The 27,960-nt window shown below is 44.0% G+C and overlaps 1 protein-coding gene across 1 annotated transcript; it reads right to left on the bottom strand.

The window, feature by feature from the left end:
• Positions 1 to 70: 70 nt before the first annotated feature.
• strn3 (striatin, calmodulin binding protein 3) lies at positions 71 to 27,580 on the bottom strand. The gene is made up of 16 exons (XM_061744477.1): positions 27,128 to 27,580; positions 20,261 to 20,364; positions 14,944 to 15,017; positions 14,400 to 14,478; positions 14,004 to 14,165; positions 12,719 to 12,851; positions 12,437 to 12,572; positions 10,457 to 10,596; positions 10,191 to 10,369; positions 5,862 to 5,909; positions 5,351 to 5,472; positions 3,924 to 4,091; positions 2,676 to 2,816; positions 2,488 to 2,595; positions 1,557 to 1,643; positions 71 to 1,210 (listed from the first exon to the last, which is right to left on the bottom strand). Exons 1-16 carry the CDS (start codon positions 27,329 to 27,331, stop codon positions 1,041 to 1,043), a joined length of 2,055 nt encoding a protein of 684 aa, XP_061600461.1. The 5' UTR covers positions 27,332 to 27,580; the 3' UTR covers positions 71 to 1,040.
• Between the last annotated feature and the right edge of the window lie 380 nt (positions 27,581 to 27,960).

Below are 27,960 nucleotides of genomic sequence, written 5' to 3'. Positions count from 1 at the left end.
AGTTTCTCCTCCGTGTTTCAGAAAAGGAGCGAGTGCTCAGAGCTGCGACGCGTCCTACAAACTGGTCGTAGAGGGTCTCCAGAACCGCTGGAACGTTCCTGCAGAGCAGCTGGAACATCGTGATGCTGTTGGCATCTAAAAGAGCGTTTTCAGAGTCGTTTTACAGCCGACGCTAAGAGTCCGTGAAGTGCCCAAAAAACTGACTGCATCCCTAAAGTGGAACATAAAACAGCTCGTAAATATCTAAACCGTTCACTCTGCATCGTGGTTCAAAGCCTGGGAGATTCACATCATCTGGACTCTACAGCCGAGACGCCGACACTTGTTCAAACAGTCATCTCTTTCATTCTCGTTTTCCTATGACATAAATGCACGTGTTACTTCTTTCTAGGGATATATTTATCTGTGCCAGCCAGCTCCAGCCATTGCTACTGATGCTCATCCTGTGGCTCCATTCACTGCCGTACACGAGTGGAAATGATCCCCAATACACGCTAGAATCTCCAGTGGCAGTAAAAACGTAGTGTAAACAGCACATGCTGACCCTACAGCACAGTCTCATGGCTACGGGTGCTGAACACCGACGGGAAAGAGGATGTGACGTCACTGCCAAGAACAGAGAAGAGGGAGTCACCAAAGTCGTGACTGTGGATGTGGTTTCTGGGGATTTTTCCCTTTCAAATGCCGTTTCTCGTGTGTGGATAAGAGGATGGCGCTACTGCGACTACGAGGAGGCGGTGGGGCGCGGTCAGAGCTGAGGTCAGGACTCTGGGGGAGATGACGCCACAGAGCAACATGCGGTGCGGGTGAGCTGCTCTTTGTGTGTCTGCAGGTTTAAAGAATGCCTCCGCGTCGTTCGTCTTCAGTCAGCAGCAAGACGACTTGCCGTTTATCCATCTGAGTGCGCGTTTGTTTCAGTCTTAGTATTCATATAAACTCTGATCAGGAACCTGAGTAGACCTGAAGTGTGGCTGTGGTGGCCCAGACGAGCCCGTTCGTCCCCGCCTCTCGCCCTGCGGTCGTCTTCGTCCTCTCCTCATCTACACGTAGACCCTGGCGAGGGCGTCGGCTCCGGCGGAGGCGATGTAGGCCTTGGAGGGGTGGAAGGTCACGTCGTAGATGGCCTCCTCGCTCTTCTTGCGGTGAGCCGTGATCTCCTGGACGCACGTTTTGCTGTCGAGGTTCCACAGACGGAGAGAGCAGTCGTGACCTGAAATCAACATTAAAATCAGATCTTCCCATCACCGGAACCAGAACCAGACTGAAACACAAGCCAGCAGCTGAATCAGCAACTAAGTAAGTTTTATTTATATAGCACCTTTCACAGACAATGTCACATCAATAATAACAACACAAATAAAACACTACAATAAAAGTAGAAATACGATAAAAACAAGACAATACGGATAAAAACTCCTAGAATAAAAGTACATGAAATCAACATGGTGGTCATAAAACAACCCTCTAACTACTGATGTTTAAGAGCTTGGAGAAACAGGTGGGTTTTACGTTTGCCACTAAAGCAAACATTTGTGTTTGGAGCTGTGTGAACTTACTGCCGGAGATCAGGTAGATCCCGTTAGGGTCCACAGCCAGACTGGTCACTGCGTCCAGGTGAGCCACCATGGCATGGATCACTTTACCTGCAGAATGGAGAGGACGGGTCAGACTTCAGAGACAGAGGAGGACGTATCTGTCACATGGTTGAGATGATAAGGTTCATAACCAGAGACCCGGATAGTTCAACATGTTCACACCAAAGCAAGAAGACGACGGCTCGGTCATCGTTTCTGGTTCTTCCAAACGTCACTTCCACGTAGGGCTGGGCGATATATCGAGACTTTAATATATATCGATATATTTTCAAACGTGATATGGTACGAGACAATATCGTTTATATCGATTTCATTTTTTTTTTTTTTTTTATGATTTTGATATAGCTTATTTTGTGACAAATTGACTTGAATGTTTTATTTGAGATTTGCACAAATGTTTTGTTATTTGCACAACTGTCAACCTCAGTGGAAAAGTCTGCCTGTTACTGTCTACATTGTATTAATTGCACAGTGTATTTTAATTTAATTGTTATGCAGGAAAGGGATATTTGTTTTATTTTATTCAAGAAGCATTTTTATTCTATATATGCAGGCAGTTTATTTTTATTTCATTTGTTTTATACATTTTGATATTGTGCAGACCTCTGTTAATAAAGGTACCTGTGTGACATTTGGCACGAGGCTTTGTATTAAAACTGACTGTTTTGAGCTAACAGAGATGCTATTCTATATTGATTTGGGGGAAACCCCAATTATGGCACAGAAAAAATATCGATATATATCGAGTATCGCCATTCAGCTAGAAAACATCGAGATATGACTTTTGGTCCATATCGCCCAGCCGTACTTCCACGCCTCCACGTTCACATCGTGTGAAAATGCTGTCGATGTCACTGTTAAACATGACAAACCAACCGGCGTGCAGACTGACCTGACTTGTTATCGAAGAATTTGATGTGTCGATCTTCGTGAGCGGTGATGGTGATGGGCAGCGTGGGATGACTCACCACTTTGTTGATATGATTCCAACACGGGGCAGCTGAGGGGGGAGGAGCACATGTGTTGACAAGTCCCTGACACTCAACGCTGCAGCAGGCGTCGCTTCAGAACTGTTCTTACCATTGTCTCCTTGCCCTTTCAGCACCAGTGCGATCTGGGAGGTCTCCAGGTCGTAAACCACCACGTCTCCGCTGTTGAAGGACACCACCATGTGGGCGGGGTCGCAGCCGTTGAAGTCCACCGATGTGGGGACACCGTGCTCTGCAGACACACAGAAATTAGCTCTCGCTGGTAAACTGCTGCTGGAGCAGCGTTGGCCCGTAGCTCCGGAGCTCCGGAAGCCTTCAGGGCTCGTTTGAGAGGTTGCACTGCAGGGATCAGTCACTACGTTTACATGCAGTCAAAATTCGGGTTATCTGGTTACTGAGACATTCGGAATATTCCGTTTCCATGCGTGAGCAAACAGGGTTATCCCTGTATACATGGTAATTAATCATTTGGGATATCCCGATCAAACCAGCGACACACGGAGAACATGATGACGCAATTAGCGTCATTTCCGCTTCTTCTTCCTGTATCCAAATTCAAAACAAATGTTGCTTTGCGCAACATTTCGCTCACCTTCTTGTAAATCTCACTATCCCCGTACTTTCTACCGTCTACAAATGCCAAAATGTTCATATCCTTCATTACATTTATGAAGTGATTAGTCTCCTCCTCACTCCAAAAGTGTAGCGTGGTCTTGTGTTTATCCGTGTTTATAAGAACTTCCTGGACTCAAAAGACCAGGATTCCTTGCAAACAGAGCATGAGCAGAAAACAAATTCCTGTTCCGTTTGATCGGGATATTCCGTTTGGCGTTTACATGACCGAATACTCGTGTTTTAAAAGGAGTAACCCAGTGGCCAAATTTGGGTTATTCAAAAGGGGTTATTGATGTTTACATGGCCGTGCAAATTCCGGTTATTGACAATATTCGGGTTTTAAAAAGGGTTATTGACTGCATGTAAACGCAGTCAGTTACTCTCGCTGCTCAGTTCTGGATGTTTGACTAATCTGGGAAAATATTCCTCCTCAAAATGAAGCTGAAAGATGTTTTGTGGGGTTTCCTTCTTCTTCAGTTTGTACTACAGTAGAAACATCTCAACAGGCAACTGTACCGATACTTCTGATACACCTGGTTACAAGAGTCAGGTCATCAACATTTCTAGCCAATTTAAAACTATGATCACCAATTGTTTATTTCCGTCTCAACATCAATTAAAATGAAGGCTGAATTTCTTGATGAAATAAAGGTGGAATGAAGAAGTACTGAAAGTGTTGGGGAGTTTTAGAGGTTCAGATCCTAAAACCAGCAGCTGCTCTCACCCGCGTTGGCGTTGAAAGTGCTGATGCAGGGCTCCTTCTCCACCGGGTTCCACAGCTTCACCGTCCCATCAGCCGAGCAGGACAGGAGGCGGTTCTTGATGCCGCTGTAGGCCAATCCCCACACGGCGTCTGTATGCCCCGCCCACGACCCCGCCTGGACGCTGGAATCTGACCACAGGAGGACACACATGGGATGTAATCATACAGGACAGTTTGGGTCTTTAGACATCACAGCAGGCCTGTAGGCTTCCCTACATGCTTCTGAGGGAATAAAATCACAGATTTTCCTGATCAATGAATGTGTCAGTCCAGCTGAGTTCTTCAGTGATTCTCTGGTTTCCACGTGTCAAAGTCACCAAAATGATAAATACTCTACATCATGCTGTCAGACCTTTAGAAGACTAGTTACCATAACTACGCAGATGACACAGCTTTACATGACAATGCCACCAGGAGACAACGAGACCAAACAGTGAGTAGATTGAGGGAACAGATCAGTGAGTGGATGGTCTCACTTAATGCTTTTAAATCGCTCCTGACAGATCTTGAAATGTCCAATTCTGCCTGCAAATGCTATGAGTAATGTCAACAGTGTTTTGTTTTGTTATGTGTCGTGTCATATGTCATGTTACTGTGTTGCTGCCTGTCTTGGCCAGGACCCTCTTGTAAAAGAGATTTTTAATCTCAACGAGTTTTTGTTTCCTGGTGAAATAAAGGTTCAATAAAATAAAAAAAATGTTCCATAATTATCTTCAGCTGAACAAAAACATTAGTGAAGCAGTTGTTTTTGGACCACAGCAACATCCAGACCGCTCAGGTCTCCGGGCTCAGGTCTGCTCTGTGTCCCCAGAACCAGAACCAAACATGGAGAAGCAGCACTCAGCTTCTATGCTCCACAGATCTGGAACAAACTTCCAGAAAACTGCAGGAACGCTGAAACTCTGTTTCTTTAAATCAAGATTAAAAACTTGTTTGTTTACAGCTGAATCATTTAAAATACTCTGAATTTAACTTTAAACGTTGTAAATTTCAGTATTACACTGTAAATCTAGCTAACTAACTTGTTTTCACTCTGCCACTGCACTAGATCTCTTTATATCTTATTTTATTTTTCTCTTTACTTTGAATGTTTTCATTACAAAAGCACCTTGAAGTGCGGCAGCTCCACTTCAGTCTGAAATGTGCTAAACAAATAAACTCGCCTTGTGTTTTTTTGGTCAATATTGATGTTTCATGACATTTTCAAAAACTGAATGTCGGAGGAGCTAAAATGTGTGGAAAGTGAGGACGTTATCTAGAGGCTGATTTACTGAATTCAAAGATGAGTTATATGTGTGGACATCTTTGGGAAATTGGAGGTAAATGTATTGTATGAAAAGCCTTTCATGGCAACGGGAGTCCTGGCTGGGACAGCAGGTAAACGGTACCGTAGGTGTCGTAGGGGTCCACGTTGGAGCTGGGGATGTTCCACCACTGGATGGTGGAGTCGATGCCGCCGCTGAAACACTGTTCACCGCTCGCAGTCATCGCCAACGACAACACTGGACCGCTGAAAACAGAGTCGCCGTTAGTACAAAGACTCTTACGGGGCAGTTTCCATGAGTTTAACTGAACAGAACCAAGCTGGACGCGCAGGCAGCAGGATAAATCAAGCCCAACACATTTAAGATTTTCAAACTATATACTTCAAATTAAAGTGTGGGTATCCTCAAACACTTAAAAAAAAAAAAAAAAAGAAGACTGGACTTCCTTTTCTTGGTTTTATGATATTTCTCCTTCCAGCATGCGTTGTCAGTTCAAACTGACTGGTGGAGAGTTTGAGTCGTAATCAAAGTAAAATGACTCTGTTGCGGTGCTGATCAATATTAACAAGGATCTAAATGACATGACGTGGGACGTTTAACTGAGAACATGTGTGGCGAGGGCTCAGATACGTACACGTGACCCCTGAATGTGTAGATGGGCTCCACATCAAAAGAGGCACTTCTGAAAAAGAGAACAGACACAGCGTTATTCAGCACATCATCAACTTTAACAGCGTGTTCATCATCTCTGCTGGTGTTCTGAAAGCAAAAGTGGAAGCAAAGCTCTTATAAGGCTCACGAGCAGCAGAAAATCCCTTCACAGGGATTTACGTGAATCAGTGATATGCCTGTATTTGAAGTCTGGCTGAATACCATCAAAGAACTGCTGTGACAAGGAGAAAATGTTATGCAAATACTGAAGAACCTAGGAGGATTAAGAGGAGGATTTTCCTCGGACCCAGAGAGAACCTGGCAGCTGATCCTGTCATCGATCTCTGGTCACCCTGGAAACCTGCATCATTGAGTCCTGAGAGTTAATCGATTAAAACCAGCACAAAAACAGACCAGCATGCTCAGATCACACCGGAGCTGAAGACGTAAAACTAAACAGCCCTTCATGTTGTAAAAACCAGAGTCTTTCTGCCTGATAAATCCTTCACGCTGTGCTCAATGGAGCAGTTTCATCACCCGGATGGTTTCCAGCTAAGAGCTCAGTCCCGCTCAGAAACTCCTTCATGATGAAAAACAATCACCTGCTGTGTTTGGGACTCCCACCAGGAAAAGAGGAGCAAGACTCTCCTCAGCTTCAGAGGAGAGGTTTGTTAACAGCCATTAGGGTTTCAATTATTCTACATGTTTGAAATAAATAACTAAATAAATACACAAACAAGTGCCAGAAATGCACAGAGACAGCAGCTGAGATTAGAGCCCAAGATCAAACTTCAACATGAAATGTTGGGAGGAAACTGAATTAGGCCTTCGTAGTGGAACTTCTGTAACAACAAGAAAACAAAATAAAATGCGGTCCATCTGGTGTGGGTGCATGTCACCTGAGGCAGACTAGGAACACTTCAGCATCAATTTAATCTCTGATTCAGCAACAGAGTATCTTCAGTCAATGTGTCGGGACAAGGATGCTCAGAGTTGTCAACGATCTTCATTTTATGAAGTATTCTCCTTTGTACAATCATTTCCAGAGGAGCCAGAACAGAACCAGCCTTCTTTATCAGTTTGCTGCTCCCCAACAGATGACTGCAGATGTGACTGAACTCTCCACAACAGACTGGTAAAAGATGTTCAACATCTTGCTGCAAACACAGAAGGACCTAAACTTCCTCAAGAAGTAAAGTCTGATCTGTCCTTTCTTATCAACAGCATCAGTGATGCATCTCCAGTCCAGTCTGTTGTCCAGGTGAACACTGAGGTATTTATACTCCACCACTTCTTCTCCATTGATAACTTCATCCTGGTTTCCTAAAACCACAATCATCTCCTTTGTCTTGTTCACATTCGAGATGAGATGATTGTTCCCACCATGACAGAAACAGTCCACCAGTTCTCTGTCCTCAGTCTCTGGTCCATCACCGAGACACCCCACAACTGCAGAACCATCTGAGTGTTTCTGCAGACGACAGGACTCTGACTTGTACTGGAGGTCTGAGGGGTATAGTGTGAAGAAGAGGGGGGAGAGTACAGTTCCATGTGGTGCTCCAGTGCTGCTGACCACCTGGTCAGACACACAACCGTTCAGTCTTACAAACTGTGGTCAGTTTGTCCGGTAGTCAGTAATCCAGAAGGAGGGATAGACGAGTGAGTGGATGGATCCACCACTTGGTCTACAAACTCACAGAGCTGAACATCACCTGCTCCTCCAGACCGGCCTCTTGCTTAGAAAACATGGCTACATTCAAAGGTGACTTATGAATACCTGTGTGCACCAGGGACATCTAATGTGGGCTAACATGCAGAAACATCCACATGAACCAGATCCAAGAGGACTGGGGAACACTTGGCACGTAACTCTGTAAGTGACCCTGATGCCGTTAATCCTCTGGTGTTTCCAGCAAATGAGATCAGAAATTAAGTTTGATCTCTAATCACAGTTTCTTTCAGATCTCCCTTTCGCCTCTTGACACTTTAGTTCAGATGCAGGTTAACTTCTAGCTGTCTTTAATGTGCCACCCTAAGTTCAGGGGGATGAGGGCTGGCTTTCAAACATCAGCACCTTTCTTGTATGGATGCAGCTGCATCAGTGCCAGTGACTATGGAGAACTCCTCTGCTGTGTAACTGCGTAACTCTCAGTGGAGAGCCACAGCCACTCCAATCCTAACGTGACAAGTCAGCACAAATTTCAAACAATTCTCTGGAGTCACTTCCAGCAGCTGAAGCCGCTGTTGGAGAGGATTCCTGTGGAGGATTTGTCATTAATTAACCTTTCCCATCACCGTGTTGATCAGTCTGAAGTACCGTGTGTTTTGAGCAAACAGTTAATCTCCTTTTGTGATGGGGTGGATTTGTCAGGATGGAAGTGAGTTGTGGCTCTTTTTGGGCTGAATTATCTGCTCTGTGGACGTTAACGTCTCATACATCAGACTCCCTGGCTATGCGAGTAGCTGCTGTGGAAAGACTGTAAATAACTGCTGGAATGGAAGATGGTGAGAGACAGAAAACAGAGGAGTTCGTCCTCCTCCAAGCTGAGGGACAGCGGACCGATCCCTCACGTCTCCTTGAGCAGGGTGCTGAACAACACGTTGCTTCTGGATGTACTCAGGGTGTTGTCGTAAAAACTATTTTTTGGATGAAACCTGCTTCAAGGAAGCTGGTCCTGCCTCGATCCTCCACTCCTGATCCCTCACCCACACACATCTTTGGCAATAAGACCTGCCGTGTGAGTGTAGTCTGTTACTGTGAACATGGATGGAGGTGAGATGGAGCTCCTGCATGGCTGAACTTCATCAGTCCGACAGCCAGCAGATGTGTTAAGGGCTGTATATACTTGCCGTTCAGAACGCGTAAGCGCGACGCAGGATACGCGTGACGTCACGTCTCGCGTATCCTGCGTATCCTGCGTACATTTGACGCGTCGACGTGCACGTTCTCAAAAAGACACTGAACGCGTACGCGACCTGCAGTTCTCGCTCTGGCCGCTAGTATCGCTGTTCCCGGTCTGATCCCGGCTGGCACGATTATGCTGCTCTCCCCTGGAGAAAGTTCCCCGTGCATATATTTATGCAATATTTAACTTCCCCCCCAGGGTTTCCGTTGTCCGGTAAAATATGCCGAAGTCCGGTATTTTATAATCTCTCCGGTCAAAATACTCACTGGTGCTGCGGGACTAGAGTCCCCGGGAGTACCGCGGATGCCGAGCCCCGGCCGCCGGGGGTCGGCCGACCCCCGGCGGAGCCCCGGCGACCGAGCCCCGGCGGAGGTACGCGCCGAGCCTCGGTGCCTCCCGGAGCCGGGAGGAAGCGGTGCCGGGAGCCAGGAGTCAATTGACGGGACTTATTTTATTTTAAATACTCTGTTTTTCAATAAAAATACTATTGAATGACTTGCAAATGAATGAATGAATGACTTGGAATCATATTAGGAACAATACATTTTTTTACCATGTTAATCTTTCTTATATATTGACATCTACTTCTCCATATGAACCTAAAATTAACTGGATTTATTGTTTCGTCATTCTTGTTGAGATGGGTAAGGAGAATGCTGGATAAATTAGTCTGGAAAGACTATCCACTTTTGATAATAAGCAATAATAATAAGATAAGATAAAATAGTCCTTTATTACTCCCTCAACGGGGAAACTCACGTAGCAGCAACACACACACACATACAGGGAAGGGGGTAAAACAGTAATATAAATAAGTAATACAAATTAATAAAGAGTAATAATAATAATAATAATGCTGTGGTTTTATATAGCTCCTTCAAGGCACCCAGAGCTTTACAGAGATCATTATTCATTCACACACATCCTCCCGGTAGCTCCGTTTGTAGCCGCAGCTGCCCTGCAGACTGACGGAAGCGTGGCTGCCATGTCGCGCCAAACGGCCCCTCTGACCACCACCAAACATTCATACACATTCACACACATTCACACGATGTTATAATCTCCTACATCATCCAATATTGTCCTGTAAAAGTGTTCGTTTTTCTAATCTGCTACCGCTGCTGCTGCTACTACTTCTGCTACTTAATATAAGTAGCTTTTCCAACTGTTGCTCTGCTTACTGCCCCCTATCGGTCACCATCGGTATGACAGGCTCTACTCGGGTGGTACGCGACGTACGCAGTGGAGCATGAACAGACACAAAGCAGGCTACGCAGGCTACGCAGCCACCTGCGTAGAGTATATTCCCGCCTTTAGTGTTGGACAAAGACGTGGCTTCTGAGTAACTACAGGTCAACGTCTGTCTCTCAGGGCAGGATTGGAGGGTTAGGCTGGAGGGAACCTACTTTTTGGCAGGGACGGTCTTGGTGAGGTTCCACAGTTTGAGCGTGTGGTCTTCAGACACGGTGACCAGACAGGGCTCGACGGGGTGGAAGGCCAGTGCTCGCACGCCGTCAAAGTGGCTCCGCAGCGTGTACTTGGGGTTCCACGTCTTCCTGAACGAAGAGTCCTTACTGGTCGACATCTGAGGGGAGAGCGTGACGACAGTGACATCACCATTATTAGTGGCCGCCTCAGTTGATAGAATACAGCTGCATTTAGTTCGTCTCACATCGTAGCCGAAGTCCGTCTCGTCGTTGGTGACGGTGAGGTCGGCGAGGTCGCCCAGACCCAGCACACTTTCCAGCACGTCGTCTGAACCTCCCAGTAGGAAGGTCTTCCCCCCACCGGCAGGAAACGGCAGCGGCTCCACTGCAGAGACAAACATGCTGCCATTCAGTTCCACCCATAAAACATCCTGCTGATCACAAATGAAACATATCAGCTACATTTTTCAAGAAACGGGTTTATTACAGAATAACAATATGGATGAAGTTTCTTTTTCTCCAAAATTAGGAAGAAAAAAAGTAAAGAAAGAAGAAAACATCACTCTTTTCTGTCACAAAGGTAACTCAATAACAAAGTTATCCTCCAGATGACAAGATACGCCCTGTCAGAAGCAAGTCGTCTCTCCTGGGGAGGCAGACTGCTCCTTCTTTCTTAAATTGATGCATCTTAAAGGGGACCTATTATGAAAAACACGTTTTCTCTTGCTGTAACATATATAAAGTGGTCTCCCCTCAGCCTGCCAACTCAGAGAAGGAGGAAAGCAACCAGATTCTGCAGTGTCTGTACAGCCGCCCGGATGAGCCATCCAGTGTGATGAGGCTTCTACTAGCCGTTCAGATTCTGTGCATTTTCGTTACGTAACCAAAATGCAAACCACGCCCACAACTATGAAACCGTGTAACTGCATGAGCGTCCGACCATCGCGTAGCACTGCGTGACATCGGATGCTCTCTGTCCATCTCCCTCCAGCCAGCTGTCACTTTATTGAGGTTTTTGTAGTGAAATAAGGAGGTATCATAGAGATAACTTCTCATTTCAACTAACTGGATCAGCCGTTCCTCATCCATGACTGTTTCCTACAGCGCTTTCAACCGGCTTTCAACGTGAGCGACAGGAAGAAAATAGAAGCAGGGCGTCTGACAAATGTTCAGCTCAAAACGGCGCGCCGTGTCGCGCTGCGGCCAGTTAGGACAGTCCAATAGAAAATAAAGCAATGGAATTGATTTTATCACCGACGCTCGCATCGCATGCAGTTAGGACACGGCTCCCCGCCCACTCAGAATCCTGCATAGATAAGGAGGTTAGAGACTGGGAAGATAAAGACAAGGTTTAGCAGCTGAATTTCTAATTTATTTAGCAAAAACAATCAAAAGCTTGTTTTTAAGACATTCAAGGCCTGTTTAAAATAGGGATTAGATGCCATAATAGGTCCCCTTTAAAGTTGCTCTTTGTAGCAACACCATGTCTGACCACATGGGGCAGCATTTCACAGAAACGTGCACGTGTCAGTCGCTGGCAGAAAACAACAACGTGCTCCACTAGAGCGACAAAGTGGTATTACATCCCTGAGGGCAAGTATTATTCCCTTCAGGGATTAATACAGTAGTTGTTTTGTTTTTTTCTTAATCTAAATTATAAGCAGGGTTGGAATGTATCATATTTAGATGTAAAATCTACCTTGTTTTTATACTGGGCACTTTCAGGTTACTTTATGTGTAGCCGGCATCATGGAATCACATGTCCTAAAAGAAGCGATCTAGTATTTAAGCAAAGCTAGTTTCATTAGAGCTAATAGAACTTACTATTACAAACTTACCTTTTTTTAGATTCTCACTGATGCATAGCATAGCCCACACTTTAAACATATATAACATTAAAATGATGGCGCCAAAGCCCTAATATTGGTCCCTTTATCTCAGAATCAAACTGATTAAAGGACTGTGCTTAACTTTTAAAATGACAGAGGAGCCAAAAGAGCAGTCATGTCCTCCGATTCCTAAACAGTGTCATTGCAGCCAGTTCCTCCGGCACGGACATTTCCTGGACAGGAAGTGGCTGCAATGACAACGTTTAGGAGTGTCATGTAGAAGCTCAGTGCCCTGTGACTTGTGTGTGTGTGATTATTTGCTCGGCGGTGTGCAGCAGTGCTGAGATGAAGGCGATGGTTGAGGATCTCCTCAGCAGCGACTGATGAACATCTCACCCCACTCTGTCCCGTCTCCAGAGCTCCGAGCTTCACCCGCCCCTTCTCCGTCCTCCGCCGTCACCAGGAAGTCAAACTCCTTCAGGGCTTCCTCTGTGTCAGCATCATCCTCCGAAGCTAAGCCCTCGTTCCCAACCTGGAAGAGAATAAGAAAAAAAAAAAAAAAACAATAGAAAAGCAGAACAGAAGAAAAATGTCCTGGAGGGATAAATTTAAAAAAAGAAGGAAATAAAAGCAAGCAGAGAAACCCAACAGAAGGGGAGCCGCCTGCTGTCGCTGCACCTTGGTCTTGTGTTTTTTGCCCCGGTGGTGTTTGTCTGTGCTGATGTCATCCATCAGGTCTCCCTCCTCATCCTCGTCGCTGTCCTCGGCGTTCTCCAGGAAGTTGAACGTCTCCAGATCGTCACTCGGAATCCTGAACACAAATTCACACAAGGTCACACACAACCTTGTGTGTACCACCCCCCCATACACAGGGAAAAAAAAAACAAATAGAAAAAGTATGTGAACTCTTGAATGACCTGCTTTTCTGCATGAGTTTATTGATGTGACCTTGGGTAACTTTCATGACAAATAGGTAATAGATAAGCTAAAGCTAAAATCAAACCGCTATCATTCCTGTCTCCACTGAACACATCCATCTAACATTCACAGTCTGGGAGGAGAAAGCCACGGGTCTCGTAGTTACTGGTTGGCTGAACCTTCTTCAGCTTCAACGAGATCGTTCAGGACGTCTGAGTTAGAGCTGCTCAACTCTCAGGGGGAGTTCTGGACCGCTGCTCCTTCCCGGAGGACGTCTGCTGGCAACGGCTCTCTGGAGATCATTCCACAGGATCTCTTTGGGGTTCAGGTCTGCACTCTGACTGGACCACTCCAGGAGGGGGATTTTAGTTTTCTGAAGTCATTCTGTGGTTGATTTACTACCACATTTAGGCTCATTGTCCTGGTACATCACCCTACTTCCACTAAGCTTCAGCTGGACGACAGACATCCTGACATCACCCTGGAGGAGGAATTGAGGATTGTAAGCCGTCCATGTCTCGAGACAGTTGACCGGTTTTGAAGGAAGTTAAAATCATGATGGTCCCTCCACTGTGCTTTACTAGCAGCATGATGTTTTGATAGTGGTAAACTGTAATCTTTTCACTTAATGATTAAAGCCTGGACGTCTGAAAATCTACACCCGCCAACAGCTGATCTTCATGGGCTTTTCTCCACTTCACTGAGGACTCAGCATCGTTTGTCTCTCAGTAGACCAACGAACGGCTAAACCCGCTGAGATGAAGTTCCAGCCTTCTGCAGATCAACTACTTCTGCTCGTGTCGTGCGCCCCCGAGATCACCCTCATCAGGACAGACCTCCTCTGAACAGGAAGCTTTACATTTTGAAAATCAGATCCCATTTTATGGAAAAATAATGCAGAAAAGCAGTTCATTAAAACAGGTTTCACTAATGTTCGCTTGCCACTACAGGTTGAGTTTTGTGTACAATTATGTATTTTTGGTTTTTAGAAGGAAGTCTTTCACAAACGTCATCTTCAAGTTGTGTTATGTCATGGAAACCCGACCTTTTGCTGTCTTTGCAGCGCTCTGTCCCGTTGATGAGGTGCTGCAGGTTTTTGTTCTCCATGGCTCCGTTCTGCTCCGAACCCGACAGGCCGAGTAACGAGCGGACCCTCTGAGTCCGGACATCCAGGATGGTGTCTGTGTACCCAACCTCCTGCAGGTACCTGAACACACCACAAAAACAAACACTTACATCAGATTCCACTGGATAAACCATTTTTCAAAACATCATTTGTGATGGGCACTCATTTAATTTTAAGGCTTCAAAAAAATGTAATAGTTTAATTAATATTAAATCGTTCCCACAATGGAATTTAACATTTAAATATCACTACTGGGTTGTAGCTTGACAGATGTACAACGTAGTTAAATTCTGGTTCAACATCAGGTGCTCTTACTGCCTCAGTAGCTGCCGTCCTTGTTTCCACGTGAGCTGACTGTTGGCAGGAACAGCAGAGACCTCCGACTCTTTGGTGTCTGAAGGACAGAAACACAAATCCTGAGTGAAGAAGCACACTGCCATGTTTGTGTAATGAAAGAAACTGATCGATTCCTCAAGAAACAGACCCACTGACTAACAGTGCTCTCTTTTCCTGACTCAGTACTTCATGAGAGAATATAATTGTGTTTAAGGTGGAAGTTCTTCTATTATTTTGTTTGTACCGATCTCTGCTCTGACACCAAATAAAAATGCTTTATTTGGGCCAACGGTGGATCCCTGCAGAAGTAGCGTAAGCTAAGTCAGCCACGCGAAAACAGCTAAGTGTAATTAAGATAAAGTGGACATGTTCCGGCCCGCTTCCCAGGTCTGCTCTGATTCATTTCAGAAAAATGTTTTAATAAAACAGAATAAAAGTGCATGACAACTAATGAAAGAAGAGTTGGTACGTGTCTGAAGAGGAAGATGACAGGAAGTATGAAGCTCTTGTGTGCATCACCTACCTGATTCAAAGCTTGGCATCTTCATCTCTCCTTGGTTTAATTCTGTTCCATATTTTAACTTGTGATATTTTGCTCTAAGGACAGAAGACAATAAAAATCAGACAAAAAGCCAAACATTAAAACGAAGACAGACTGAATATTTTATGACTAGAACCCAGAGTAGAAAAGTTACAGCCAGATTGAATGGAGCCCAGACACAGCGAGGAGCAGCCAGCTGCCCGTTTCTGGTTTCACCTGAACTGGTGGTGAGAAGTCACGCCGTACTGACAATAAAGGAAGAGTTTGCCTGTTCTGTGATGATTACTGTTAGTTTTAAATGTTATTGTCATATGCAGGTAATAAACGTATTTCTTGGACTCCAAGTAGCCCCTCAGATATTGCACATGATCCTCCAGTCATACACATGTGGACATCACACATTATCATAATATTCATGTCCTTAATGGGGGCCCAAAGCAACAAGAAATATTAAAGCTGCGAGCAGCATTGATCAGGCCCTTGCAGCTATGGCCCCCCAGGTACCACGTTCCCGGGTCAACATCACTAACATGTTTTGGTGTTCCCATCAAAGTCACCCAATCATCATGAACATATTACTAAATGGTGAAATTCTGAGGTCCTGGTAAAAATGACCAAACATTTACATACTTGAGTGTAATGAGCGTAGCATCTTTACAGTCCACCTTAAAAGTCAGTTAGACAACTGCAGCTCATTCAGAACACTGCTGCTCGAGTCCTGGACCCCATCAGTCCAGATCTGAGGTTTTTACACTGGCTGCCTGTCCCTCAGAGGACAGACTTTAAAGTTCTGATGCTGGTCTATAAAGCTCTGAATGGTCTAGGACTAAAACACATCAGGGACCTCCTGACCCAGTATGAACCTTCCAGACCCCTCAGGTCATCTGGATCTGGTTTTTATCAGTTCCCAGAGTCAGAACAAGACATGGAGAAGCTGCATTCAGCTTTTGGAACAAACTCCCAGAAAGCCTCAGATCAGCTGAAACACTCAAGTTTATTTAAGTCCAGGTAGAAGACACACCTGTTCTCAGATGCTCCAAATCTGCACTGATACTTTTAAAATTGAGTTTCAAAACTTGATTACAATGTAACTACGAATTTTCTTGATTGTTCTTTTGTTTTTCTTTTTGATTAAATGTTAAATCATGTGTTTTATTTATGTGACGTTTTAAATGTCTTTGTAAAGCACTTTGAATCTCTTTGCTGTTGAATTGTGCTACACAAATAAAACGTGCCTTGCCTAATGGCAAGTCTCTTGACGTGAATTTACACCATTTTCTTTGAGTGTAACTTGACACCCCTCATGCTGCGCTGCTAACTTTGGTGAATGCAAAAAGTGGACGCAGTATCCAAATACTTTTTACATTTCCTCATTGTTGTTTACATGTTCTTTAATAGTGTTAAAAGCATGTTAAAAATTATGTCACAATACCTTTAATAAAACTAGCAATTTTGATGATTTGAAATAAGGTTTTGTTTGGTTGAAAAGTTTGATCAAATATATTTGCAGTCAGGTTTTAAACCTGACTATATATATATTTTAAACAAAACTATTAGTACAACTATCACATATTTTAAGGGAAACAATTATTTTGAGGTAATATCATTGAAAACGTTTTCCCATTGTCTTTATCCCTTTATCTAAGAAAAATATGTTAAGAAAGGGACAGATTCTCTCTATGAACATGTGTTTTTTATAATCATCCTGCAATGAAAATGTACTTATTCCACTTCCATATTGTCCATGACAGGGTGGACATGTTTTGGAGTTCCTTGTACATTATGTTTATAATTTATTTTTTTAAAAGGGCTGGAACGTGACCAACATCCATTTCTAAGTTAAATGGAAAATCTTTTCTTTGTGTTCAAAGTCAGGAAGTCTCCAAGGCCCTTTATAGTGATACTGACCCTCCTACAGTGTTCTGTACAGTCACATCCTCCTGTCGTGCATTAAGTAAGTCCCATACCGATGCCAAGACAACCTTCAGTGCTCAGGCTCAGACCATAGCCTGTTCCAGGACCTCACATAAGTTCACATTCTTTAACTATAAATGTATTGCATTCAGTTCTGCGTTCCCGGACAAATGACACAGTCAATGAACGCATTCATGCCAAAAAAGCTCCAATAAAAGAACATGCAAAATGCATTTCCCTCAAAGTATGTCATGCATACCGTCTTATATAGGAAAGCTGTGTTGTTCCTGTAGTTTAGGATGAGGAAGTGTTGTCTCCCGTCCGTAAGGGGACAACATCAACTCCTTTGTATATTCACTTTTATCATTTTGTTTACCCCCGACCTTTGCTAGGCAATGTGATCATTAACATTTATTTAACAAAAGGCGGCAGTGGCCCAGGTGGGAGAGCAGGTTATCCAATCACTGTAAGATTTGTGCTTCAGATACTATTCCATCACTTCCCTTTTTATTTGGGCAAGGCACTTCCATCTCCTTGATTCCAGGGGTTATGAATATTTTGACTTTGGGGGTAGACTGACTGCCATGGTACCACCAGTATGCCACAGGGCAGCCGTGTCCACGCATGTTGCTTGCCACCACCAAGTGAGGGTAGAATGCTTTTCTTGAATACCATCATCACAAAATACCATGCCGTATTGTTGCCGACTTAAAATTAAGCCTTTCATTTTATATTTTAAAAAAATCTGCAAACCCTCCAGTTCCAACCTCAGTCCCAGCTACCCTGATACAATATCCTGAGAACAACCGATCATTTTGACCGGTCTGAAATTTGCATAATCAAGAACAGTTGAATAAAATCATGAATCCTTGCTGGCCCCTGACTTTACTAAAACTAGGTGAATTTTCATTGAAAAAATGTCTTTAGCATGTAAAGAAAAGAGGAAACGTGATTGTTTCTACACATCTGGGCCACAGGGTGACATTTTGAGGACATGGGATGTTGTGCTGTTCTATTTTTACTTTCCCAACATTGTGGATTAGATAATGTGGAAGTATTCTGTAAAGGGTGGTGTGAAAAGATGGATCGATGCTCCACTACAATCCAGTTGGAGCGAAGCTGCTGTGATGAACTTGATTGTGGGACCCAAACGAAGAAGAAAGGAGGAGATAGATGTGCTGCTGGGTCTGTGGCTTGTGTTCAATATCAAGTTAAAAAATGAGTGTGAGAGAAGATTCAGCAGCAACGCTTTAAAAAATTTTTTTTTAGCTTGTCTCAGTCCTGCTGAAAAGTCTGTTGGAAGCCGCGAACAGCTATGGACTGAGAAACTTCTGGTAGATCTTTTTGTTCCTTATCGCCTCGTCTAGATCCCTTTGAATTCTCTCCTCAGCACCAGGTTTATGAACATCTGCACCTCAGAGTTGGACCATAAAACAGACTTCTGTGCTGCCAATGCTGGTCCAATAAAATGAACAAGAAGCTGCAGTCAGACTCGCTCTTCAACTGACGTCCTCATCCTGACTCAGACGCCTGACGGCCCCGACCAATCGGTGGCGTGTAGTGCGATGACGTCAGATACAGCCGACTCAGCCGCTTAGAACCTCGGCAGAATAGATACGGTAAAAGTATCTACTCGGCACGCCTCCACCCTTAGTGGAAAAGCGCAAAACCGAGGCAAGTTGAGCCGAGAAGGCACTAGTGGAAAAGTGCCATTAGTGGCGATATCACTAAACTAAAAGTAAATGTGGCTGTGACCCTGGACCTAACGGACAACAGGAAGTGATTTGCTGCTTCTACAAACTTTCCTCTCTTGGTCTGATGAAACAGGTGCTGATGATTCACACCTTTAAAGAGCATTGTTTTGATAAATAAATGTTCTGGACTGAATGTGGCAGTGCTGCCGGTGACTCGCCATGGCAACCCAGCTCTTATAGGTCTGGGATGCATCGTTGGAGACCTCAGACTCTCTGTGTTTGATCAGAGTCCAGCACTGAACAGATCCATATGCTCATAGGTGTTAATGCTAATAGCGCCACCTTGTGGTGAAAGGACGTACCTCGCTTCAGACTCACGTGCATCATTCCTCTCAGAATGATCAAGACGTGTCAGATATCGTACTTAAGTTGATTATGTCTCACAAAAAATATGGAGGAGTGCACATTCGAAGGCATGGCTGTCATGACGTTGACATGGGACTTATTTAATCAAACACAAGTGTATGTGACACAAAATAGTGGGGGAATGTGGCGGCAGCTGGGGGTGGTGGCCATAGGTGCGAGGGCCTGATCAACGCTGCTCGCAGCTTCACTTAATTCTGAACAGTCAAGAAAAAGAAAACCCTCCGGCACCAGCTCTGCAAAAGACCGGCAGCATCAGATAACGGGGGTTTCTGACCTCTGCTGCAGACAGTTGAGCCCAAGCATGCAACGCCATCATGTAGATTCTCTTAACTTTTTCTCTTTACTTTTCATCATGTAAAGCACCGTGAATTGCCTTGTTGCTGAAATGTGCTGAACAAGTAAACCTGCCTTGCCCTACAGAGAAACGTGTTCATGAGATCAGTTTTATTTTGTGCAAGCTTCATATTTTGCATCGACATCACTGCAGATGTTGTTGAAATTATGTACAATAAAGTTGTGATGGCACAGTGTTTAATGATACTCCCTGAGATTTGTCACATTTAGCCTTTTTGTTTTATTACTCAAGAACCTCTAGTGCTACAGCACTACCTATGCAATCTGTCTTTTTCATATAATTTATTATTTTACTCTGAAATGAACACTACTTGAAACTAAAAGGCAGTTACTTACCAAAGCCTAATAATTAGTGTAGTTGTATTCATCAGTTGAAATAAGCCATTAGAAAAAACTTTTTTTTTTTAGAAACTTAAATGTAGCCTACTTGTTTGCAGTTAGTGGCAATTAATAGATTCTGTAATTGATCTATTGTAATGAATCAAGAATAACTAAACAATTTTCAAGCGAGAACTGCTTTTACTTACATAATTTTGAAAAGGACTTTTTCTTCATTTCTGCTTTCGTACACAGTTATTTACTACAAATGAAGTTATTTAATGTGTTCTAAGTGAGGTTTTAATTTCTGTTATCAGAATTTGCCATCACAGTATTCACGGTTCGTTAAACTGCTGTGTGTTGCATTTCCACTCTGATTCTTACGGTCTTGTTTTCTGTGACAGGATTTCTGGACTTCTTTTTGACCATTTACAGACTAGCAGCTACATTACAATGCAGATGTAACATTTTTAATATAGGATCCAGTTTGCCGAAGCACATGTCAAACCTTCCCGTTACTCCAGAAATGCAGAAGGGTTGAAACAACATTAAAACACCTCTAAACAGAACACGGCTCATTGTGAGTGTCTTACCTTTCCTGCTTTAAAGCGTATTCTAACATTTTAATTCTTCTAACCAGGTCGTTCTTCAGGTTCTCCTGACCTTTCCTCTCCCCCTGCAGGAACGCTATCCGAGCCTGGAGAGACACAAAGAAGACCTTGAATGAGAAGAGACAGGATTCACCAGACACTGAAGTTACAGTAGGACATTCTGGAGGAGGTAACCGAGGGTCCAGGGGAAAACTCTCACCCATTTACCTTTTTTTGCCCTAAGAACTAAAATCAGCAACAATAAAGACTATCGTGAAAACATTTGCAGTGGTGTGCTCTGCCAACTTTATTTTTATCTCCTTAACTTTCATAAACTTCGCAACACTGAACATGCCATTTTAAAACCACTCTACACTGCAATACCACCCCTGACCAAATGGGGGCATAAAGAACTACTGTGGCCAGGAAAGAGTCACAGACAATACTCTGCTAATGAGTGGGAATGGACTCTGGCACGTCTTACACGTCATCGGGTGTTAAAGCCTGCCGTACCTGGATGATTTAGCACACTTATGCCTACTTATGATAAAATAGGTAAATACATCAAACAAGTTATGGGCAGGTTTTGCAAAAGTGAAGAGAGCAATGAAGCGCGCCAGCATAGGTCATAGAAGCATACGGCTCATATGTCCCGCATATGTGAGCCGTAAGTTATGTGATCACTGATGCTTGTTCACATGTGTCACCTCAAAACTACAGGGTGAGCAGATGTCCATCCGAGAGATGCAGAACCCAGCAAGGCCGAGATACGTACTAGTTCCACAACATCAGCATCACCTGGTCCTACGAGCTTCATGGTCCCTTTAACAAGCTGAGCTCGGTGTGTGTGTGTGTGTGTGAGCGTACATCAGTGTGACAGCGTAGTACTGGGCAGATATGTAGAGACGTTGAAGGGAAGGTTTGAACAGCGTCGCTAGATTCAGCTGGACGCTCGGTATTTGTTCCAAAAATAAAAGCGCTGCAACTCCTCCAGCTCGACCAGCGTCCAGGTTTTCTTCACCAGCTGCTGTTTTCCATTTATGAACGGATTTTAAAACACGTGTGCTGCTCATCCCTGGAGCGAAGTGTGGCTGCCTGTGCTGCGGTTTGAGAGTGAGGCTTGTATGACCACCTCATGGTGGAGCTCCATTGGCTGAGAGAAAGTGGAGGCCACAGACGCAGCCTGGCTGATTCAGCTGATGATGCACGAGAGGCGTCGGAACGTCATCCCTATCAGAGGGTGACGGTAAACGTTTCTCACCAGGAGACTTCTTGGCAGTGTCTGATGTTTTTGGTATGAGGTGATGTTGATACTGCAACTTCTGACATGTCTTGTTTGGCTTCAAGTGGCAGCGTGTTTACAGGTTACAACAGGTGATAGGTCTGTGACACGCCAACATGTGCGGTGGATAATTCAAACCGTCACTGGGCATAATTAGTGAATACTGGCAACACGCAAAGTATTCGTTGGTATAAGTATTCTATTCGAGTTACTAACATGTTGTGTATACATAATGCATATGTCCAACTCCGTATAAATACACTGGGCAACATATTCATAACAAGTGTGAACAGGCCTCTATAGCATCGGCCGATACATTAACTTTTACTGGTAAAAGTGCTGGATTACATTTACTGTTCCAAACCTTTTGGTTTCTGTTCCTTCTGTTGTCTTTTTCTTGTTTTGAATTAAAAACATATTAACTCACAGCTACATGATGCATTTAAACTACATCAGTTTTTTCTACTGTTTCAACAAAAAAATGCATGTCTTATTTTCCAATATACTTTCATTTTTCAAATGATAAAAGTTAATGATCTGAAATCTGGTGCATAAGAAAGGATGTACTCTAATTGCCAATTCTGTTCAAGTTTTTATCGTTATCATTACTACTACAACCACTTTTACTGCTTGCCAACAGCCAATAAATATCACAAAAAAAAGCAAGCAAGCAAGCAAAGGGAAAACAAAACTGGAAAACTGGAATGAGGAAACACTGAAGGAGCTGATATGGTTTCTGCGTTCGTTTGTTTGTTTACGCTGCGATGGCAGCGATGAGTGAGAAGACTGAGATGGCTCAATAACAGCACATCCAATCAGCACTGACCAGTTCCAACCTCCACCTAGAAGCTTGTTAGAGCTGAAGCCCCTAACCTGAGGAACAGACTTGTCTTGCTCCTGAAAATCCTCACTGCAGGACCTGGGTGTTTGTGGCCCCATGAAAACTCCCCCAGAACCCCTCTGTTTACAGGATTACCATGACCAGGATGGCAGAGAAGCTACATGACATTTTAAAAATCCATTTCATTTTACTGGAGAGTCACAGACATGTTGCCAACGTTGGGGTGACGTGTATGTAGGCAGATAAGTGACAGGAGCTTTGTAAAGCCGGAAATATACTCTACGCACGTAACCTGCGTAGCCTGCGTAGCCTGCTTTGTGTCTGTTCATGCTCCACTGCGTACGTCGCGTACCACCCGAGTAGAGCCTGTCATACCGATGGTGACCGATAGGGGGCAGTAAGCAGAGCAACAGTTGGAAAAGCTACTTATATTAAGTAGCAGAAGTAGTAGCAGCAGCAGCGGTAGCAGATTAGAAAAACGAACACTTTTACAGGACAATATTGGATGATGTAGGAGATTATAACATCGTGTGAATGTGTATGAGTGTGTATGAATGTTTGTGGTGGTCGGAGGGGCCGTTTGGCGCGATATGGCAGCCACGCTCCCGTCAGTCTGCAGGGCAGCTGCGGCTACAGACGGAGCTACCACCGGGGAGAATGTGTGTGAATGAATAATGATCTCTGTAAAGCTCTGGGTGCCTAGAAGGAAGCTAAAGAAAACCACAACATTATTATTATTATTATTATTACTCTTTTTTTAATGTGTATTACTTATTTATATTACTGTTTTACCCCCTTCCCTGTGTGTGTGTGTGTGTGTACTTCTGCTACGTGAGTTTCCCCGTTGAGGGAGTAATAATAAAGGACTATTTTATCTTATCTTATTATCAAAAGTGGATAGTCTTTCCAGACTAATTTATCCAGCATTCTCCTCACCCATCTCAACAAGAATGACGAAACAATAAATCCAGTTAATTTTAGGTTCATATGGAGAAGTAGATGTCAATATATAAGAAAGATTAACATGGTCAAAAAATGTATTGTTCCTAATATGATTCCAAGTCATTCAATAGTATTTTTATTGAAAAACAGAGTATTTAAAATAAAATAAGTCCCGTCAATTGACTCCTGGCTCCCGGCTCCGCTTCCTCCCGGCTCCGGGAGGCACCGAGGCTCGGCGCGTACCTCCGCCGGGGCTCGGTCGCCGGGGCTCGGCGGCCGGGGCTCGCCATCCGCGGTACTCCCGGGGACTCTAGTCCCGCAGCACCAGTGAGTATTTTGACCGGAGAGATTATAAAATACCGGACTTCGGCATATTTTACCGGACAACGGAAACCCTGGGGGGAAGTTAAATATTGCATAAATATATGCACGGGGAACTTTCTCCAGGGGAGAGCAGCATAATCGTGCCAGCCGGGATCAGACCGGGAACAGCGATACTAGCAGACAGAGCGAGAACTGCAGGTCGCGTACGCGTTCAGTGTCTTTTTGAGAACGTGCACGTCGACGCGTCAAATGTACGCAGGATACGCAGGATACGCGAGACGTGACGTCACGCGTATCCTGCGTCTCGCGTACGCGTTCTGAACTGCAAGTATAAACGCGGCTTAACGCGTCATTGGGTCTGAACGTGTTGATACAAGGAACAAGTGAATCCTGGTGCGACGACTTACACTCTAATGTGTGAATGAGTAAAACACCTTGAACACGCACATAACTGTCTGAATTTGTAGAAAATATCTACAACATTGATACAAATATACAAGTGCAAAAATCTGTCCCAATTATGTCATAAAAGACATGTTCAAATCAGTTTGATCACATTATCCAATCACAGAGCTCAGTTTGTCAGGAACAACCCCAACGTTTGGTGCCTGATGAACTTATCCATTCATGGTTGGATAAATGTGTGCCCCCCTGATTATGTTTACAACCACCAGACCTCAGACTGAAAGGATTCACAGCACCACACCTCACACTTCCGACCCGAAAAAAAGAAAGAAAGTGGGAATTTCCAGTCAGGATAGCATCGAATAAATCAATGGGAGTCAGAAGACTTCAAGCAATAATTCTAAATGTCAACAAAACTTAACTGAAAAATGATTGTTTCCATCATCATGTTACTGTTTATGTACATGTTTCTGTTCTTCATTCTCTGTCTGTTCTCTCTTTCCCTGCTCTGCCCAGCTGGTCTCTAGCAGGAGGGTTCCCCCTTATGATCCAGGTCCTGCTCAAGGTTTCTTCCCTCCTAAAAGGGGATATTTTCCTGCCACTGTTTGGCTTAAGGTTTTTCTCCCACTAGGGGAGTTTTTTTTTTTTACCTGCCATTGTTTATGTTATGCTTATGTAATAATTGCTCGGGGGTCATGTTTTAGGTCTCTGGAAAGATCCTAGAGATAACTTCTGTTGTAATAGATGCTATATAAATAAAATTGAATTATCGCTCCATAAGGATGTGGAGTTGTTGCAAGGCAAGCCCCTTACATGTGGAGCCAGCCACGTCTCAGAAATGTCTAGGAGCTTATTGTCCACCATTTCTTGTAGGAGTGGTTGATTCAAAATAGTAACTCAGTAACTCGTCCTGTTAACCTGCATATCATGACTAAGGGAGCCCATCCCTACAGGGAAAAAAGGTGACTCTTTTTGGTAAGTCATGTGACCTACAGATTTGTGTAATGTGTGAAATATTCCTTTTTAAAAATGCCCAGGAAAAAAAAGTAATGCGAGTTTTGTAAAAAAAAAAAAAAAAAACATTAACATTGTGGACAAAATTGTTTCTATTAGGCATATTTTCTATTCACAATTCCAATTAATGGGATTTCAAAGGTAATGGAAATGTGACGAATGTCATCTTGAAGTATGCCAGTAACTTTAGGGAAAGAAAAAATAAAATCCATTGATGGGCGTCGGGGACTGCTTGTTTAGGTGGTTGGCTTTTTTTCCAGGTTCAGCAGCATAACATAGCTGAACTTTGGTCTGGCCAACCGATGAAACCCGTGATCGTGATGCGGTCACCAAAGGTTTGCACACTGGGTACAAAGCATGGTGGACCCATCAGTTTATCCAGCACTCTTCTTACGCTGATGCCCCTGTCAGTCTGAAGTAAATCTGTACTTAGACCACGTGACCGTCTTCCAAAGAGCCACAGTCCAATCTTCATGCTGGGTAGCAGATTAAAAACCTTTTTGTAGCAGGTTCATCCATGTTGTCAGCTGTTTTGCAGAGCAATAATTTGACCTTCTGAAACAGGGACATTTTTTTCCCCCCAAACTACAGGATGTGTCTGACATCCTGACACTGTTTAAGGTAGAGAGGCTGTTCAATGCACCCTTGGAGGGTAAATAACTAATAATCACTGCAATATTATTCCTCTTTGCTCAGGTAAATCCAGGTGATGGCAGGCATAGCTCCACAGAATCACTTCTGGACTTCTGCTAACCCTGTCCTGGACCCAAACAGACCCTGCACGTGTGGAAGGAGGTTTTGAGCACTTTTCCTATAGTGTGTGTCCGGGTGAGAGACAGATAGGCCTGAGACTAACACCACCACAAATGCAGCTAACTTTGTCACGCTGACAGACCACAACAGCTGGCACTGCCTCTTATATTTCCCTCAGCAGCCAGAAACTGGTCCATAACGCCTGAATTATGGCTCTGCGTTAAATCGACACAGAGCCTACGCCGTAGGGTACGCGGCGACGTGCACCGTACGGTGAGCGTCGCCGCGTACCCTACGCCGTAGGCTCTGCGTTGGTGTAACGCGGAACCATAAATCAGCCTTAAAAACGTAAGTTGGTGGAAGCAGCGTAAAGGTTGATTTATGGTTCTGCGTTGGGTCTGCGTCGATTTAACGCAGAACCATAATTCAGGCTTTAGGACTGTGAACAAACAGAATTAAACGTGGTTAATCAAAATGGACTGCTGGGTTACAGAAAATAAGGAGTGATAAGGAAATCAAGAGATTAAAGAGCACAAGTAGCAATTAGGCCTGTGTTGAAAAAAAACAAAACGATTTTCCGATTCTAAATCGATTCTCATATTAATTCCTAAAAATCGATTCTTATGTCTAAAGATCGATTTTTTTTAATATTTTTTTTCCACAGTTTGTCATGACACTTCTGAAAAATGCCAGGTGCTTCATGGCAATATGTGTGCGTGGTGACAGAATAAATTAGATAAACTAAAATGATTTGTTTACTGCATGAACTGCAATTTCTTTCTTTTTTTGCACTTTAAATTGATATTGAAAGGCCTGTTTGAGTTATTTCTTAGTTATTTCACAATAATTAATGTGAAATTATTATTTCACTAGTTATTTTACAGTCATAATTCAGGCAACAGCTCAAAAAACTTTTTAAATAACACTAAGCCAAATCAATATCGAATCGAATCAAATCGTGATAATCGATTCTGAATCTTAAGAATCGGAATCGAATCGATTCTTGACATTTGAATCGATACCCAGCCCTAGTAGCAATAACATTTAAGCCTGATTTATGGTTCCGCGTTAAATCGACGCAGAACCTACGGCGTAGGCTCTGCGTCGATTTAACGCAGAACCATAAATCAGGCTTAAAGCAGGAGGCTGGAGCTAACGGAGCAGCAGCAGCTGGTTCCCCCGTCAGCAGTGCGTGCTTAGCGGCTAACTACAACTCCAGTCCCCCCTGACAGCTTGGTCCTGGAGCTTCAGCTCCAGAAAACACACACAAACCCCCCACATTTCCCCCGAACCCCCCCCCGGCACTGACCTGCAGCTCGGCCCGCTCCACCTCCCAGTGAGCCCGCTCCATCTCGAAGCGGGCCCACTCGTGCTGGATGTAGTGCAGGATCCCGGGGACGGTGTAGTGCTGCTGCGGCCGCGGGCCGTCGTGCTCCCCGGGCTGCGGCAGCATGGCGCCGTGCTGCGGCCGCGGGGACACGGCTGCTCCCGCTCCGCCGGGCTGCTCCTCCATGGCTCTAGTGCCGCTAACAAGTCGAGTTTCCCCGCAGAAAGCTCGGCTCGGAGCTGATCTCGGCCCCGGAGCGTCTACGGTAGGCGGTGTTTACGTGAGGAGGATCCGAGCCGCCGCCATCACTGCCGTCGGTCTGGACCCGGTCCGGACGGGCTGGCCGCGCTGCATCACGGGACATCCACCCCGACTATTTATAGAGTCGTTAAAATAACCGAATCACGAACCCGTAAAAACTATTATATGAATGAATTCAAGAGAAGAAGCAGATCACACTCCCCATAAACTATGATGAGGTTAAATCCAGTCATTACTGTTTTAACACGGATTATGTACCAGTTTAGCCTACATGTAAATTATTTTTTTAGTCGCATTTTGTTTTTTTATTCTTTAGCACAAAAAGAAAGCAAATAAATAAAATGTACATCCCCTAATTTAAACAATTTAAACTGTAAATGAAAACAGAATGCAATGCTATAATCCAATAATCTGTCACTGTATTTAAATAGCAGTTAAATTGGTTTACAATTTGCAGCCATGTTCTTTTTTAATCAGATTGGTGAAGTTCTGTCTATCTTTACTTCTGATAGACTTATTTACTAAGCAATCATATCATTGAATTGTCGGAAGTT

This window comes from Cololabis saira, chromosome 16 (genome assembly GCF_033807715.1).
Source record: "Cololabis saira isolate AMF1-May2022 chromosome 16, fColSai1.1, whole genome shotgun sequence".
NCBI lineage: Eukaryota > Metazoa > Chordata > Actinopteri > Beloniformes > Belonidae > Cololabis > Cololabis saira.
Note: the sequence above shows the minus strand (reverse complement) of the source record. Positions and strands in the feature narration are given on the sequence as shown.

Excerpts from the sequence above, each read along its gene's own strand:
- strn3 (XM_061744477.1), bottom strand. The coding sequence starts at position 27,331 with ATGGAGGAGCAGCCCGGCGGAGCGGGAGCAGCCGTGTCCCCGCGGCCG. Across the intron at positions 14,166-14,399 it reads GGACGGCAGCTACTGAGGCA|GTACCTGCAGGAGGTTGGGT; the intron begins GTAAGAGCACCT and ends TGGTGTGTTCAG. Across the intron at positions 2,596-2,675 it reads GAAAGGGCAAGGAGACAATG|CTGCCCCGTGTTGGAATCAT; the intron begins GTAAGAACAGTT and ends CTCCCCCCTCAG.